General features: G+C 41.5%; 1 protein-coding gene across 1 annotated transcript in view; it reads right to left on the bottom strand.

Annotated features, from left to right (window-relative positions):
• The window catches only part of NGLY1 (N-glycanase 1), a 46,531-nt gene that overhangs the window by 16,865 nt on the left and 14,650 nt on the right, over positions 1–15,016 (bottom strand). The window contains exon 4 of the mRNA XM_074945640.1: positions 3,113–3,275. Coding sequence (XP_074801741.1) covers positions 3,113–3,275 — 163 coding nt within the window. The remainder of the gene's footprint in view (positions 1–3,112; positions 3,276–15,016) is intronic.

The raw sequence follows: 15,016 nt of genomic DNA, 5'->3' as shown, positions 1-15,016 counted from the left end.
CTCGGCACAAAAATGATGACAAATATGATCTGTTTCAACAAGAAATGATTGTTTGAAAATACCCAGATATCACAAAAGTTAAGAGTATACATAATTCTGGTCAATTTACATTGCTAATGGCAGGTGGCCAATGAGGATGAAGACAAGCATTGTAATCTCTTGTTCAAATGACCATAACTTTATCAGGGTGGTCTTTATGAGCCAAAATGTCTATGACTTTGACTTATTCTTCAAAATCCCAAAGGTTTTTTAGATCTGCCTGTAATAACTGTTCTCCAGCTGCACTGGTAATTTCTCCAGGAGGCTGTCTTAATACAACAGAGACAGATTTACAAGGAAACAGGCAAGGTAGATTATTTCTTAGCAACAGTAGATACTCCCTTCCATACAGCCCATTCTCAGTGGAGTCTCTTTCCATACAGCTTTTAAAATTAAAGTTAACACACTACCTCTGCATTTAAGTTGTCATTGCCTAACAAATGGCAAAGTTTTCCCCGTACTCTTTTACACCTGAGTTTAAGGTGCAAGGTCTGAAACCTTGAGTGCCGCTTTTGACACATCAGCGGTAGAGGCTGGGGTCACATGAACACAAGCCCCATCCCCCTTAAAGAAGAGTGGATAAAAATCATTATTTTAAAAAAATATCAAAAACATCAATTTTTTTTTGGTTTAAATCAACTTTTTAAAGTTAAATAATATTTCTTGTTTACATATTACTAGTTAGTTCTTTATCTCCATTTTAGTCTCAAATTGTTTTGTAGTAATTTCTTTAGTTTCTTAATTGTTAGAAGAATTTCAAAATTTACATAGTGATTTTTTTCTTTTAGGTAATTCCATACTTTAAATGCTCAGTGAAAACATTTTAGTATTATTATTATGAGAACACAATCTCAAACATAAAACTGATAAGTGAATACCCCATCCTATATTTGTAGGGCCCTACCAAATTCACGCTCCATTGTGGTCAATTTCACGGTCATGGGATTTTAAAAATAGCAAATTTCATGATTTCAGCTATTTAAATCTGAAATTTCACTGTGTAATTTTAGGGGTCCTGACCCAAAAAGGAGTTGGGAGGGGTCAAAAGGTTATTGTAGGGGGAGGGTTGTGGTACTGCTACCCTTACTTCTGCACCGCTGCTGGTGGCGTTGCTGCCTTCAGAACTGGGCAGCTGGAGAGCAGTGGCTACTGGCCGAGAGCCCAGCTCTGAAGGTAGAGCTGCCACCAGCAGCAGTGCAGAAGTAAGGATGGCATGGTATGGTATTGCCACCCTTACTTCTGCACTGCTGCCTGCAGAGCTGGGCTCTTGGCCAGCGGTCGCCACCCTCCAGACGCCCAGCTCTGAAGGCAGCAGCGCAGAAGTAAGGGTGGCATGGTATGATATGGTATTGCCACCCTTACTTCTGCACTGCTGCTGGCGGTGCTCCCTTCAGAGCTGAGTGCTCGGCCAACATCTGCTGCTCTCCATCCGCCCAGCTCTGAAGGCAACGCAGAAGTAAGGGTGGCAATACCATGACCCCCCTGCAACTCCCTTTTGGGTCAGGACCTCCTCTATGAGAAACACTGGTCTCTCCCATAAAATCTATGTAGTATAGGGTAAAAGCACACAAAAGACCAGATTTCATGGGGAGAGTCCAGATTTCACAGTCCATGACGCGTTTTTCATGGCCGTGAATTTGGTAGGCCCTGTGTATTTGTAACCAACATAACCTTGTAAAATACTTAACTTCCACAAGTAAAGAAAGCTGAAATTCTCTGATACTCTTCCATCAGGGTATGCAGTTTGAAGTCAATAGGACTTCGGAACACAAGTCACTATGGTACTTTTGAAAATCCCACCTTTTGGTGCCTAAATCTGGGTATAGAAGGCTAATTTTACACTCCGTTTTTTGGAATTTTTTGGCTCGCGTGCATAAAAATTCAAAATAAATTTCTTAACATCTTGAAAGTCTAACTGAAGCAATTTTGCTTTGAAGTGACAAAGATTTTATGCCATAAAGAGTAGTTTTTTATTAAAAATACAGCTTTAGATCCTGATGCTGCAAACACTTATGCACATGCTTCACTTTAGGCAGGTAACCAAAAGGATTATTCATGTGAGTGAAGTCACATACTTGTTTGCAGGATCAAGGCCTTAACTTCCATTATTTTGGTTTTTGCATATTGTATTTCTACAAAATTTAGAAAAGACACACTACCAAAAGTGGTGTTTTAAAAAAGACACAGCATTTGGAATATAGTTCATTATACATTTTAAAGTAAAGTTAAAATAGTACAAGTTTTCAAATTAATTGTACACTGGCTCAAGACGACATGAATCAATTATTTAAAAATATAAACAATTACAAATACAATCAATTATTTAAATTGCTCTGCCTTTCCTTAAAACATACATACATTTATTATCTTCATTCTACTCCAGATGCAAGCAGCTAAGTAATATGTACAGAATCCTGCTGCCTCTAATGCTATTTGCTGCTAGTTCAGAAATCTGGATTCAAGTAAATTTCCTTTGCTCTGTCTTCCCTCCCCCCTTCCCCAGCCATGAACAGATGGACAGCAGATGGACATAAAGGAAAAGCATGCAAAGGAAGAGAAAATACAAAATTTAAGATATCAGTGCACAGTGGATGAGGAGAGGAAGGTGAGAATGGAAGACAGGACAGAGGGTTAATACATTTAAGAAATGGTTCAGCTGAACTGAATTTATGAAACCTCTCAAAGACCCATCTGTACAGAATACAGGACTTTGCTTCAGCCCTGTGCACACATGAATTTTAAATGCATATGATGCGCTGGTACTCAACAGATTAACCTGAAGGACCGAAGAAATGTGATCCTCAAAATTTTATCTAATATGATTTTAAACAAAGAAAACAAACCTAAACTAAGAATTAGCATTAATTCTCCAAGCACTTTTCTTTTTTGACTAAGCAGATAAACTAATTGAATAAGATGGCATACTACATACATTCTGAATACTAGTGTAGTTTAAAACTAGTACTCTGAAGTCACAAAAATATAATGACAATCCTAGTCTATAAACATGCACATTACGTCCAAATGTTTAACCTAGTATTTTTAGTGTCTCATAAATTGTCAGAACTAATACCTTCATCCACTTTTTTGGCTTGTGCTAACTTTTCTTGAGCTTTCTCTTTCAATGCTTGGACTGGAATAGAAGCCAAAGCTTTCTTCTGAAGAGACTGGTTCTCATACACTTGCACATGCTGAAAATTTGATTGAAGGGTTTTAAAGAAGATTGTTTCAGACTCCTAATATGGAAAAAATAGAGGTATTATTACAATCTATGCAAACCATTTTCTAGTAATTGGATGATTTCAAAACATCTGATCTTGGTTCATTAATGTGTAAGCTTGTTTGCATATTTATTATAGAGTTTCTGATCATGACTCCATAGTTAAGGTTGCATTACAGATTTCAGTTAAAAGGAGTTTTAAACTGTAAAAATATGAATAACATGGCTAAAATTAAAACATAGAATGTAAACTTTGAGCATGATTTGAATTTTTCATGATGGTGTGATTGAAAAATGGACTGACAGAAAGAAGTAAGAACTCAAAAATTGCCCCTTTTGGGCAATTTTTCACTGCATTGTCTCACTTTTCTTTGTATGCCCTTTCCAAGGAATCTAAAATACTCAGATTATGGGATCTGTCCCTTGTGCATACTGTTGCTCCTCATGTGCTGATTCCCGGAATATCAGTTGAACATAGCTGTGCTTGACTAGAGAGCATTTTATAACTTTTTAGCCATAATTGAAAATTTATGTATCAAGCTGAAGCTGCTAAATTTGACAACACAGCAGCCCCGGCCAAAGAGTGGGGTGAAAGAGAGTGAGTTAGCATACCTCTATAACCTAGGGGATAATTCCCTGAACTAGGAAGGAGGAGACCAAGAATTTAAAGCTAGCTGTCCTTTGTATTTCCATGCAAGTCACAACCAGCAAAGAGCTGCTGAAAAAACCTTTATTGGAGGTAGTCATGCCTATTGTTAAGGCTTCTGAGCACTTCTTGTTATAAGAGCCTGAGTGCTGGAGTGAGACTCAGGAGACCTGGATTCTAACCCCAGATCTCCCACCCTCAGCTTGTTCACTGTAGCACACTGCCTTTAAGATTGACTAAACCAGTTTCAGTTACTGTATTTCTAACCACTATGATTGCACGCCCCTCTTGTTGGGATTCCCTCTGAGACCTCCTTCCACTTGGCTTTCCTAGAACTTAGTTTAACTTCAGAGTCTGTCACTCATATTTTTATTTGGCATACGGCAAAGCTACGCTGAGTTAATCACACTCAAGCGTAGTGGGTGTGTATAGGGCATACCACACACCCAAAGTTACACTGCAAACCTCTTCCTTTATATACATTTACACATTATATTGCATTTTGCTATACAGTGCATCACATGTTTTGGGATTGGCTTGGGACAGCACGCACTGTCCATACATGACTTACTCTTTACCTCATCTTATATTCCAGCCTCATTTTAGTTATTGTTATTTTATCCATTATAAATGGTTTCCTGGGTTTCCCCCTTGTTTTAACTAGTACAGACATTCTGCTTTCAGCCTACTGATAATACTGTCTCCCAAAAAATGAGGCCTCACCCACGTCCAATTAGTCATGTCAAGCCAGGTCTACACTTTTCAGACCCAAGAACAGAATCCAGGATTCCTGATCATCAATATTCTACTGCTGACTAGTAAACAGTTGTGTAAGCCACTCAGAAAGCACATGTCAAGTTCTCATTCAGTGGCTAATCCACAAAGTGGCTAGCAATTATTAGCATAGCTCAAACAGTAATTGGCCTAAGCTAGCAATTTGAAGATCAAGGGGTTCAAAGTCTGCTACTGATTTATGCGGGCAGATGGCTCTGTGTGGTTCACAGCGTGAAAAGACTTCTTTTAAACTTTGTACTTAAATACAATCTATACATTATGGTGGGAATCAACAAAATATACGTGTCACATTTCAGCTGTTTGTCACACATTTTGCTTGTATGATGCACTTGTCGATGTGCGGGTTGTGTGCCTCTCCATGCCCGAGGCTCCGAATCTGATAGCTCTGAACTTCAGAGGCTAGTTCTTTAGCATAAACGCTAACTGTTCATGTTTTTAGCTCTGGAGTTCAGCCCTGGTGTCAATCACAGTGGTGGCTGTCACACATTGGCAGGTTTGAAGGTTGAGGAGCATGCTTCAGGAGGGTCATCATAGTCAGGGGCACCTTAGCAGCACAGCTTCTCTTTTCAATTCGCAAGCAGGTGCAGCTCCCTTTCTCCCTACTTCTTGGTAGCTATCCACTGAGGTACCCTAAAGCCTATATAAAAAACCTAGGAAATCAACTAACAAAAGTAATTTTTAGTAGCAATTAAGGACACACCCCAGCCACTTAAAACCTTAAAAGCATGGATATAAGAAGTTAAGGTAGAATGCTCTTGTATGCTCTGCCACCTTCGTTACCTACAACACAGTTGATAATGGACTCCAACACACCATAAGGCTTTCACTTGCTCATCCAACAAATACCCAAAAGCAATATACATCCCAACTTCATCAAACTTGCACTCTCAGGGATATGCATGTTATAGGCATTAGTAACAACATTACTAATTTTCTTTCTCATCACCAGGGGGAAAGGTGTTTGACAGTTACTCTAAAAGCAAGGCTAAAGCCTACATCAAGGCCAGCATAGTCCGAGATCTGAGGTGCAAGCGATTTGGCATTGACAAAAGTGGTTCATGGCCATTGCCACAGTCACAATGGATAGGCTTTACATACTTCTTCCTTTCTGAGAAAGAGCTCAGATTAGAGGTCCATTTTGCCATATTGTATGAAGGAAATAGGAATGGGACTTAAGGAGCATGACCTTCTGATAGGGCCCCTGACCTGGCCACTATGCCCTCTGGTGCACAAATTATGGAGTACCTCAAGATTTGGTGGGGGGTCAGTCATCAGTTGATGCAGAACTCATAAGTATCAGGGCATACAGATATTCATATCCTTCTGTTTCTTCTATTTGTTGTGTGGGGTAGGGAGAAGCTTACTGGGGTAATGGTGGGACACTATCAAGCTTAACATTGCATTTTCAGCCATCTCTTTTGGCTCAGGAACTGCCAACAGGGCTTGGGGCTGGTCTCATCTGGTACCATCCAGCTGCTAGACTTGAGACTTTAATTCCCCCTTCCTGCCGTGCACATTTACTAACAATGAAGGATCAACACTGAATTAGCCTGCGTGGCAATTCCCATATTGCCTACTTTAGCCTTCCTCCCCCCACAACAACCTTATGTTTTGTGTGGGCTGTTCACATCCTTTCTCCTCTCCCAGCCCCAATAAAAACCAAACAAATAAATAACCCATACATAAATTTAATTTAAAATGTTCACATTAAAAAAAATGAACAAAAACAAAACTGGAGATGGATATTTGAATGACTAATTTCAGCATGCTTTTGGACTTCAGACTTGTGTTCTTGTGCCTCAACATCTATGGTGTCTTTGCTGAGATGCTCCTTCCTTATTTCACATTTGCTGTCAGATTGCATCTGTTGCTTCCCCTCTTTTGTATAGCTTTTTTATGACTCTGCAGGAAGGAATGATGTTGAATCAGAAGGCTCCTCCTTCAGTAAGGATTATAGGGCACGGTATGCTCTAGGGGGCTTTCAAGAGGGTAGCAATTTATTGGCCTGCATCATAGATGACCTTCACCTGGGGGAGATAGTTAATTTTAGTGTATGACCAACTGATCTACAAGTTTCAGCATCAGCTCTCGCTCATATACATTAAACCTCACTGTCCCTTGGCTTACAGACATCAATGTGGTTGTGGACAAGGACATTTATGCTACTAATTTAAGACAAGTGGGTCTGCCACCTCCACTGAAAAAGGCTGTTACATCATCTGTACTACTCTATTAGGCAATCTGCTGTTAGTTTGGTTAGATACAGGCAGACTGGTAGTTGCCTGATCAAAAATATCAAGTTATGAAAGCTTTTTGCCCATTCAGCCAGGAGCTGTGGATGTTGATGCAGAAAAGCACCCTTCCAATTACCTCCAATTATTGGGTCCAAATGAAGTACATTTCTTGGATGTTGGGAGCTGATGTCATTATTTCCATGGTCTGTTTCAGTGCAATGTTCTACTGTTTCTCTTTTTGGCTTTTATATGTAGCTACAATCCAACTTCTACAAACTTATTCTGTGTCCTATCCATAGAATTATATATTCCTGAAGTTACCTGTTTGTCCTAACTTCTCCTTAATGATTTTGTTCAGTTTGGCTGTTTCCTAGGAAAATTCTGTCCTGAGTTATTGGGATTACTTTAAACCTAAAGCCCTATGTAACAGGGTGGTTTGCTTCTTTAAGGGTCAGAGAGTCTGGGGCCAGAGGCCCTTTAAAAACAGGTGTTTGGGCCTTGTAGAGGGGATTATCAGACCCAGCTGGGAAGGAGTCAGGTGACAGTTTGATGAGTAGCTGATTCCTATAAAGGCTGAAAGAGCTCAGTTGAGGAGAACTATAGAAGCAAGTTGGTGCTTGTACTGGGGGATGCCTAAGCAGACTGCTTCTAGACTGGAGAAGAGCTGCCAGGAGGGATACCTGTAGGTCAGGGGAAAGGTTGAACTGCTTTTTTGGGGAGGTCTGCTAAAGACTGTCAATACAACCACTAAACAGTGCCCTGAACAGACGCTAGGTGGGGCATTAATCCTTTCTGGGATGGGGAGACAAGCCAACAGACTACACACTAAGACTCTTTAATAAGGTATCTAGATTACAGATGTTGTTGCTCATGTCTGGAATGTATGAGTATTCACAAAGCACTCATTAAACTCTCTGAAGTCCTGTCACAGCATGCACTAGGCTCACTGCTAAAACTAGAATTAACTTGGGGCAATCACTTCTTCAATTGTTCCGAAGTCTTGGTAAGTAATCTGGAGGGGATAGTCCCTGGACATTATAGGCAGCAGCAGTTTCTCCCTACAGAATGGAATTTAGAAGTTTACCAAAGCAAGCTAATGAGCTCTAAGTCCTGTGCAGTCAGATCTGATTCTCAGCTGCCATTCAGTGTTCCACTGACTGAGATGTAAACTTCTGGCAAAAATTACGCCAGTCAGGAGCCCCTGGCTCTAAATAGTGCTGAAGTGGATTATCTAGATTTGAGCTGTTGGACATCTTGCATTGGCTTTCATCTGTTCTGAATGACTTACAACCAGATTTGCATTCTATAGCATGTGGAAGCACGGTTGGCGCCTCCAACCATTTTGTGGCTTCTGCCTCTTGTTTTGATCAGCTTCCTGTGACTTTGAGTATGACTTATTCTTGCCATTAACATAGAGACTTGGTGTCATATGGCATCAGCTATCTTGAAGGAATTTCTTGGTGTCTCCAAAGGATTCTTAGCTCATGACCTTGGGAAAGTTTTTGATTCCTTGAGAAATACTGTGCTGCCTCAAGGAGTTGTCTTATTACCAAGTGATTGCTTGAGCAGGTATTATCTCCATGAGAGATTGTCCCTTAACTTGAGTAACTTCTAACCTCAAGGAGTGTCTCAGGTGAGCCACCAGTATTTCTGGAGTGCATCTGATTGGGGGTAGTTATATTTAGAGATGTCAAAACATTCTGGAATATTTAAGTCTCAAGATGCTGAAATCTCTTTGACATTTTAGTGTACCATATTCGGAGTGCTAGATAGCTTGTTCTCCCCTCAATGTGTCAAGCCCTGAAGGCATGCCATGGTGGTTGTTTCACTATTGTTCATGATCTGTAAATTGCCAAGTAAATTTAATGCTGAAATTTCTCTCTGCTCTTTGACCTACACACAAGTCATTCTAATAGGCAGGTGTCACAGTTTGAGTAATTTAAGATCAAGTAGCAGTTGAGCATGTTTCCTTTACCATGTAAATATAGCTAGAGTTCTACACTATTACAGCAAACAAGATATGCAAATTAGATGTCAATTGCAATTAACTGAGGAAAAGTGCCATTTCCTCCTGGCACAATATGCAGCATTGATTATGTACATTATGGCTTTCTTTCATAATGTGGGTTGTTGAGCCAACCAATTGACCTTTAGGCAGAATAGCATGCACTGCTGGTATGCCTTTCAGGAAGCTGCTGAGCTTCACTGTTTGAAATATGTAGATAAAATAGGGTTCCAATTAAAAAATAGGTACTTGTATCCATGGATGCCAGGTTTGTATAATTTTTGGTGGTGTCCAGAACGGGTCCAAGCAGAGCTGTCCCGCCCATAGGACAGACCGGGGCAATCGCCCTGGGCCCCACGTTTTGGGGAGCCCCGTGCTTCAGGGGGACATGGGATCCAGGGTGGCCTGGGGGTTTAGTGGGGAGCCTGGTGCTGGCAGCAGCGAGCGACCCAGCCCCAGCCCGCCCCAATCCACCCTGCTGGCTCCCGCATCGCTTCGGGGGGGCGGGGTGCGGAAGCTGGAAAGGATTGAGGCTTGAGGGAACGGGTGGAATGGGGGTGGGGAGGGGGCAGAGCAGGGGCAGGAAGAGGCAGGGCAGGGCGGAGTGGGGCAGGCTGGGTCTGGGGCTGGGTCACTCGCTTCTGCCGGCACTAGGCCCCCCGCTAGCCCCCAGGCCACCCTGGACCCAGCATCCTGCTGAAGCATGAGGCCCTGCAAAGTGTGGGGCCTGGGACTTTTGCCCTGGTCCAGCCTGTGGATGGGACAGCTCTGAAAATATAATCCCAAATATTGGTGTAGCCGAGCCCACGTTCCTGAATATTTGTGGAGCAAGGGCATCACAGGCACATATAACTCACCGCCTACCCTTGTATCTTCATTTTATATACTATTACAACAGACTCTGTAAGAACTGTTTACCTCTTTCAAGAAGAGGTCCAAGATGCTCACATTCCCTTTTTGATACTAAGAATGACATCATAGCTACAGATTTGGGACTGGTCAGAAGAGGTCTCAATGGACAGTTGTCTCTCTTTCCCAGCCAATGAGATTGCTCTGGAGTAGAACTACAGGATAGCAATTTTGTGAGCATTCTAACCTCAGATCACATAACTTTGATTTTAATAAGGATGTTTTTTTTTTAGTGGCTAGCAAGTTCTGCCAGTCAAACACTGGAGCCACTGGACTCCAAGAATGTAGTATTCTTGCAGCTTATAGTTTAAGACAATGGCAGGTAAATAAGTTTGTCTTCAACATGAGGAAGACTTGTACGAAAGCCTCAGAAGTTCACCAAGCAGACAAAATATCAGCAATGCAAACAGTAGGTAATATCAATCTCAGTATCAAGAAGGAAACGTTTGTGTTATTGGACTCTTCCCTTACCTTAATTTTTTGGGGAGCTGCATGTATGAAGCACTGGTAAGCCAAGGCAGTATTGTGTTATAATACCTCCTCATGACGTTCAACAATGTAACTGAAGGTGAATCTATCTAAAATGCCTGCTTAAGATAGAGTGAGTTTTCACTTTACATAGGGAAGATTGACTGTCTTGCAATGGGTGGGGAGGCTACCTGTTCACACAGGCCTAATAAGTGAATAGTGGATCAAATCAACCTGTCCTATCACTTAAACCCACTCCATTTAGCTGCTCTGAATGGCCTCTGTTCTCTAAGCCTCCAATATGACATTTGGCTTCCACTAAGCCTGGATATAAAGAAGAAGCGATTTATATGAATGTAGAAGCAAATCCCTGTATGTGCTCGGAGCTGCAGACTTTTTTTCTCCATAGCTCTATTTTCTCCTCTCTCACTAGTATGGTCTGTTTCTGCTGCTTTTTCACTCAAAATGATCATATTTTCAGAGTTATTTTATTACCTGCTGCCTAAGCTGGCATCATACTTTATGCTGTTTCTTATTGAAGTTGATTGGGTCTTGGAGAGAGTGTCACAAGTGAGCAAAACTGTTAAGGTCAAATGCGGTCATCTTGGGTCATGCAACCTCAGCATTTCTTTATTCAACTCCTGTAAGTTCAGTATGTGCATCTCTTATAGAAGAGAGGAGATGTGTGGATTCCCGCATTCCTCCTTCTGTCCCCCACCCCATTCCTCCTGTGGCTCCCATGTCACAGGATCAGTTTATTCAATACGTCAAACGCAGCCAAACAGATTTGAGTAATGACATCATAAGCACTTTCAGTTCACTTGGGCAGATTTAAGGAATGCTCTGCTGATCAGCACTCAGCTAGGTCTGAGTTTAGCATGTCTCATACAGAGCAGGGGAAATATTTTTTCCACAGACCCTTGTCTGGTAGAGGATACTCTCTGGCCAGGACCAAATGCTGTGGCTGAAGAATGCTCAGGGCGGCCACCTGTGGTCAGGTGAACTAGATCATTGTCTAACCGGCTGGTTGTCTAATTCACATGCCCTAATGGAGCTCCTGGTTAAGAAATTTTCCCTGATATCCAAATTAAACTTCCCTGTGTTTGCATTCATTCCATTACTATTAATTAGCCCCGCAACCCCCAGAGGCTTCCTACACAATTCCTTTACATCCTTCCAGTATCTGGAGATTATTTTCCTCTCCCCTTAGTCACTTGGCCGACCAAGTTATACATATCTTGTTCACTCACTCAAATTAATTACCCCCCCCCTTATTTTAATTGGTTTTCTTTTAATACTCTCCAACTTATTAACATATTTCTGGAGATAAAGTGTTTGGACCTGGACTCAACACAGTAGCTGTGGTCTCACTGCTGGTGTATGTAGTACATCCTTGGCTCCTGCTAAGGCTGATGATTATTCCGTAAGTTAGAGCACACATGGTCATTTTTTTATCATAAGTCATCTTTTACAAGTCCCTTTAGGGCAGTGGTTCTTAACCTGGCGTGCACGCACCCCCTGGGGCTGCAAGATGCCCTTTCTGGGGGTGCGAGACAGGCCAGATTTTTTTAGAAGGTAAATCATCGAAAACACAAATTAAGCACAGGTAGGTAAGTACAACTACTTTGTTTCATCAAACCTATGTATTTATTAACATTATACATTTTTTTAATGATTACTGTAATATACAAACAAAAAATATATCTAGGTTTAAAGAACTGACCTACTTCAACGATTTTTGATAAGGGGTGTGAGAACATATTTTGAGACCAATGGGGTGCAGGCTGCAGTAAAGGTTAAGAACCACTGCTTTAGGGTGACCAGATGTCCTGATTTTATAGGGACAGTCCAGATATTTGGGGCTTTTTCTTACATAGGCTCCTTTTACCCCCCCACCCCCGTCCCAATTTTTTACCCTTGCTGTCTGGTCACCCTAAATCCCTTTAATGTACTAAATTAACCGGAATAGGTAAACTGTCTGCCAACAAACCACTGCATTAGGCAGTTTAGCACAGGGACATAACTAGTACACAAGATAGGAAATGCAATAGCTATATAGAGATTGAACTTGTGAAAACACCTTGAGCATGATTAGATGCATTAATAATTTGTTACTGTGAAGATAAGAAACTGCAACTTACTAAGGTAAACTGAATTTGCTAAGGGGAGGCTTGATAATGAAGTATGGAGCTTTTTATCATTCACTAGTCAAAATCTGCCTAAATGGGCAGTGATCAAGTGTTTTTCAGGCTAAGAAAGCTTGTTAACTGAGTTGTCCATGGACCATCTACTTACTCATCAAGTATGGTTGTCTAATAAAATGCTTTTCCACTTTTTAAAGCTATGTGTATGCCCCACTTGTATGACATTGTATATATGTTTTCAGTTAGTCACTGGCCCTCCTCCCTGTCTGAAAGTTTGTCAGTAACATTCTAGGTTCTCCAAATTTTGTACCTTGTAATAAACAGAGTGTGATGTTATAGCTAACTAGACAGGGGACCAAGATGTGTTGTATGGTGAACCTTCTACTCTAATAAGGGAAGATGGGAGAGTTTTTTGGTATTGAGGTCAGAGGTGGAAGTAGGAGAGGGTGGCAGACTGCTGTTGCCTGTCATCTAAAACCAACCTGACATCTGGATGCAAGTAATATTCTTGTATGTTCCTTCCTTCCTTCTAGAGGCAGCTGCTGCTCTGACATATACTTAATGAGTGCACCCAGGATTATTATTTTTTTAGTAGCATATCTAACCAAACGGGAATTAATTCAGGCCTGTGCTATAGAGGAGGTCAGACTAGATGATCACAATGGTGCCTTATAAATCGATGAAGATGGGAATTGGCCTCCCCCAGTGAGTTTTGCTAAGTACCACCTAACAGCAATTACACCCCACTACACTGATGGCACCTTCAGAGTAGTAGCTGAGCAGACAAAAGCATTCCCTGCCCTCCCATTTAGCATAGCAGGACAAGAAAAGAGAGAATTAAGTTAAGGGTTGTCCAGCAGGCAACAAGTCATTCAGTTTTTGCTTGTTCAGACCAGACTTTTGGTTGCTCCAGTTTTCAGCCAACAGACTTTTTCCTGGTCTAGTAAAAGTGATTACTATTTGATAGTTATATGAGGAGCTACATAAAATTTGTGGCCACATGAAAAGCCTCCTCAATAGCTAAAGTTTCATGACTGGGCATGAAAACTCAACTTATGTCAGAGGCTGTTCTTCCAGAATATGGTTAAGGCACACTCAGGGAAGCATGCAACACTACTGCTGAATCTTTTCTGAGGCTAGAGCATTCTACAGTGATGTTAATCTAGCATTTTTCATTAGCACTGAGACCCCTATGTATGTACTCATGGAGGAATTCTGCGCTGAAAAGTTAAAAATTCTGTGCACAATATTTTAAAATTCTGCAAATTTTAGTTGTCAAAATAACACTACACAATCATGCCAGTTTCAATTATTTTGGTAATTTATTTCAAAATACCTGTCAGCAAGTATGTCTAACAATACAGAGACACACAAAAATTCGCCCAGGAGTAGAGAGTTAAAGAAACCCCTATGACAACACAGTTCCTGCTTCTCTGCCCCCTCCAGCCCAGAGCCCAGCCATGCCCCTCATCCCAGATACCTGTACCCCTCCCCCTCAGAGTCCAGCTGCGGGGGCCCCCTAGCCCAGACAACTGCATCACCACCAGCACCCAAGCCCAGCCATGCCCCCCCCCCCATGGATTCAGAAGGAAAAACAGCCTGATGCTGAATCCCAGACTTGAAATGAGTTTCCTGCACGCCGCTGTCTCCTTCCCTTAGGGCATGCGGGGAACTGCAGCTGCCAGAAACCCTCTAGCACTCTCCCCAGCAGTGTCTTCTATGTTCAAGCTGGGCTCTGCCAGGTACAGCGGCCCCTAGTGGCAGCCAGCAGCACTGCAGCCCATTTCTGCATGGGAAAAGAAATTCTGCGCAAAAAACATTTCTGCAAAATTCTGCAATGCGCAGTGGCGCAGATTCTCCCAGGAGTAATGTACGGGAGACCAAGAGCAAATGTGACATTGTAGGTGGGTAGGAGAATCCCAGGATGATAGCTTCCTTCATAGCATTATTCTTATACTCAGGAATGACCCTTTTGCTGCAGGACAGTACTACAGGACCAGTCCAAACTTTTCATAACTATTGAAACAGGGCGGAACTGGTTTCGCTCTTCCTGGAGCTCATCAGCTGTAGGTAACTGGTTAAATATAATAGGCCAAACTCTGCCCTGATTCACCTCAATGAAGTTGCATGGAGCATAAGTCATGGTAGAATTTGAGAAGCATGTATTCTCCACCCTCCCAGGGCTGGCTTGGTATTGACCAGAGACAGTTTTCAATCAGTAAAATCATGGTTTTTACCACCCTAGGAAAAACTAGTTAATCCCAGTTTAAAGCATTTTCTATTTTGAAAACGGTTTCGTTAATGCACACCACACTAAACTTAGTTTAATTATATAGTCAAATTGTGGTGATATAAGGCAGTAAATTCATAGATTAATTTATGGTTACACAAATAATAAGTAAAACAGCAGTGGGTGTAATACTAATATATGTAACTAACACTGAACATCTGCATGTCTGTACATTTTGGTTTGGTATTTTCTCAAGGAAGTTACATGTCATGATTCATTTCAGTTTTCAATATTATATAAACAAAAGTCATATGAAAATGACGACA

The sequence above is a fragment of the Natator depressus genome, chromosome 2 (assembly GCF_965152275.1).
Source record: "Natator depressus isolate rNatDep1 chromosome 2, rNatDep2.hap1, whole genome shotgun sequence".
Lineage (NCBI taxonomy): Eukaryota > Metazoa > Chordata > Testudines > Cheloniidae > Natator > Natator depressus.
Note: the sequence above shows the minus strand (reverse complement) of the source record. Positions and strands in the feature narration are given on the sequence as shown.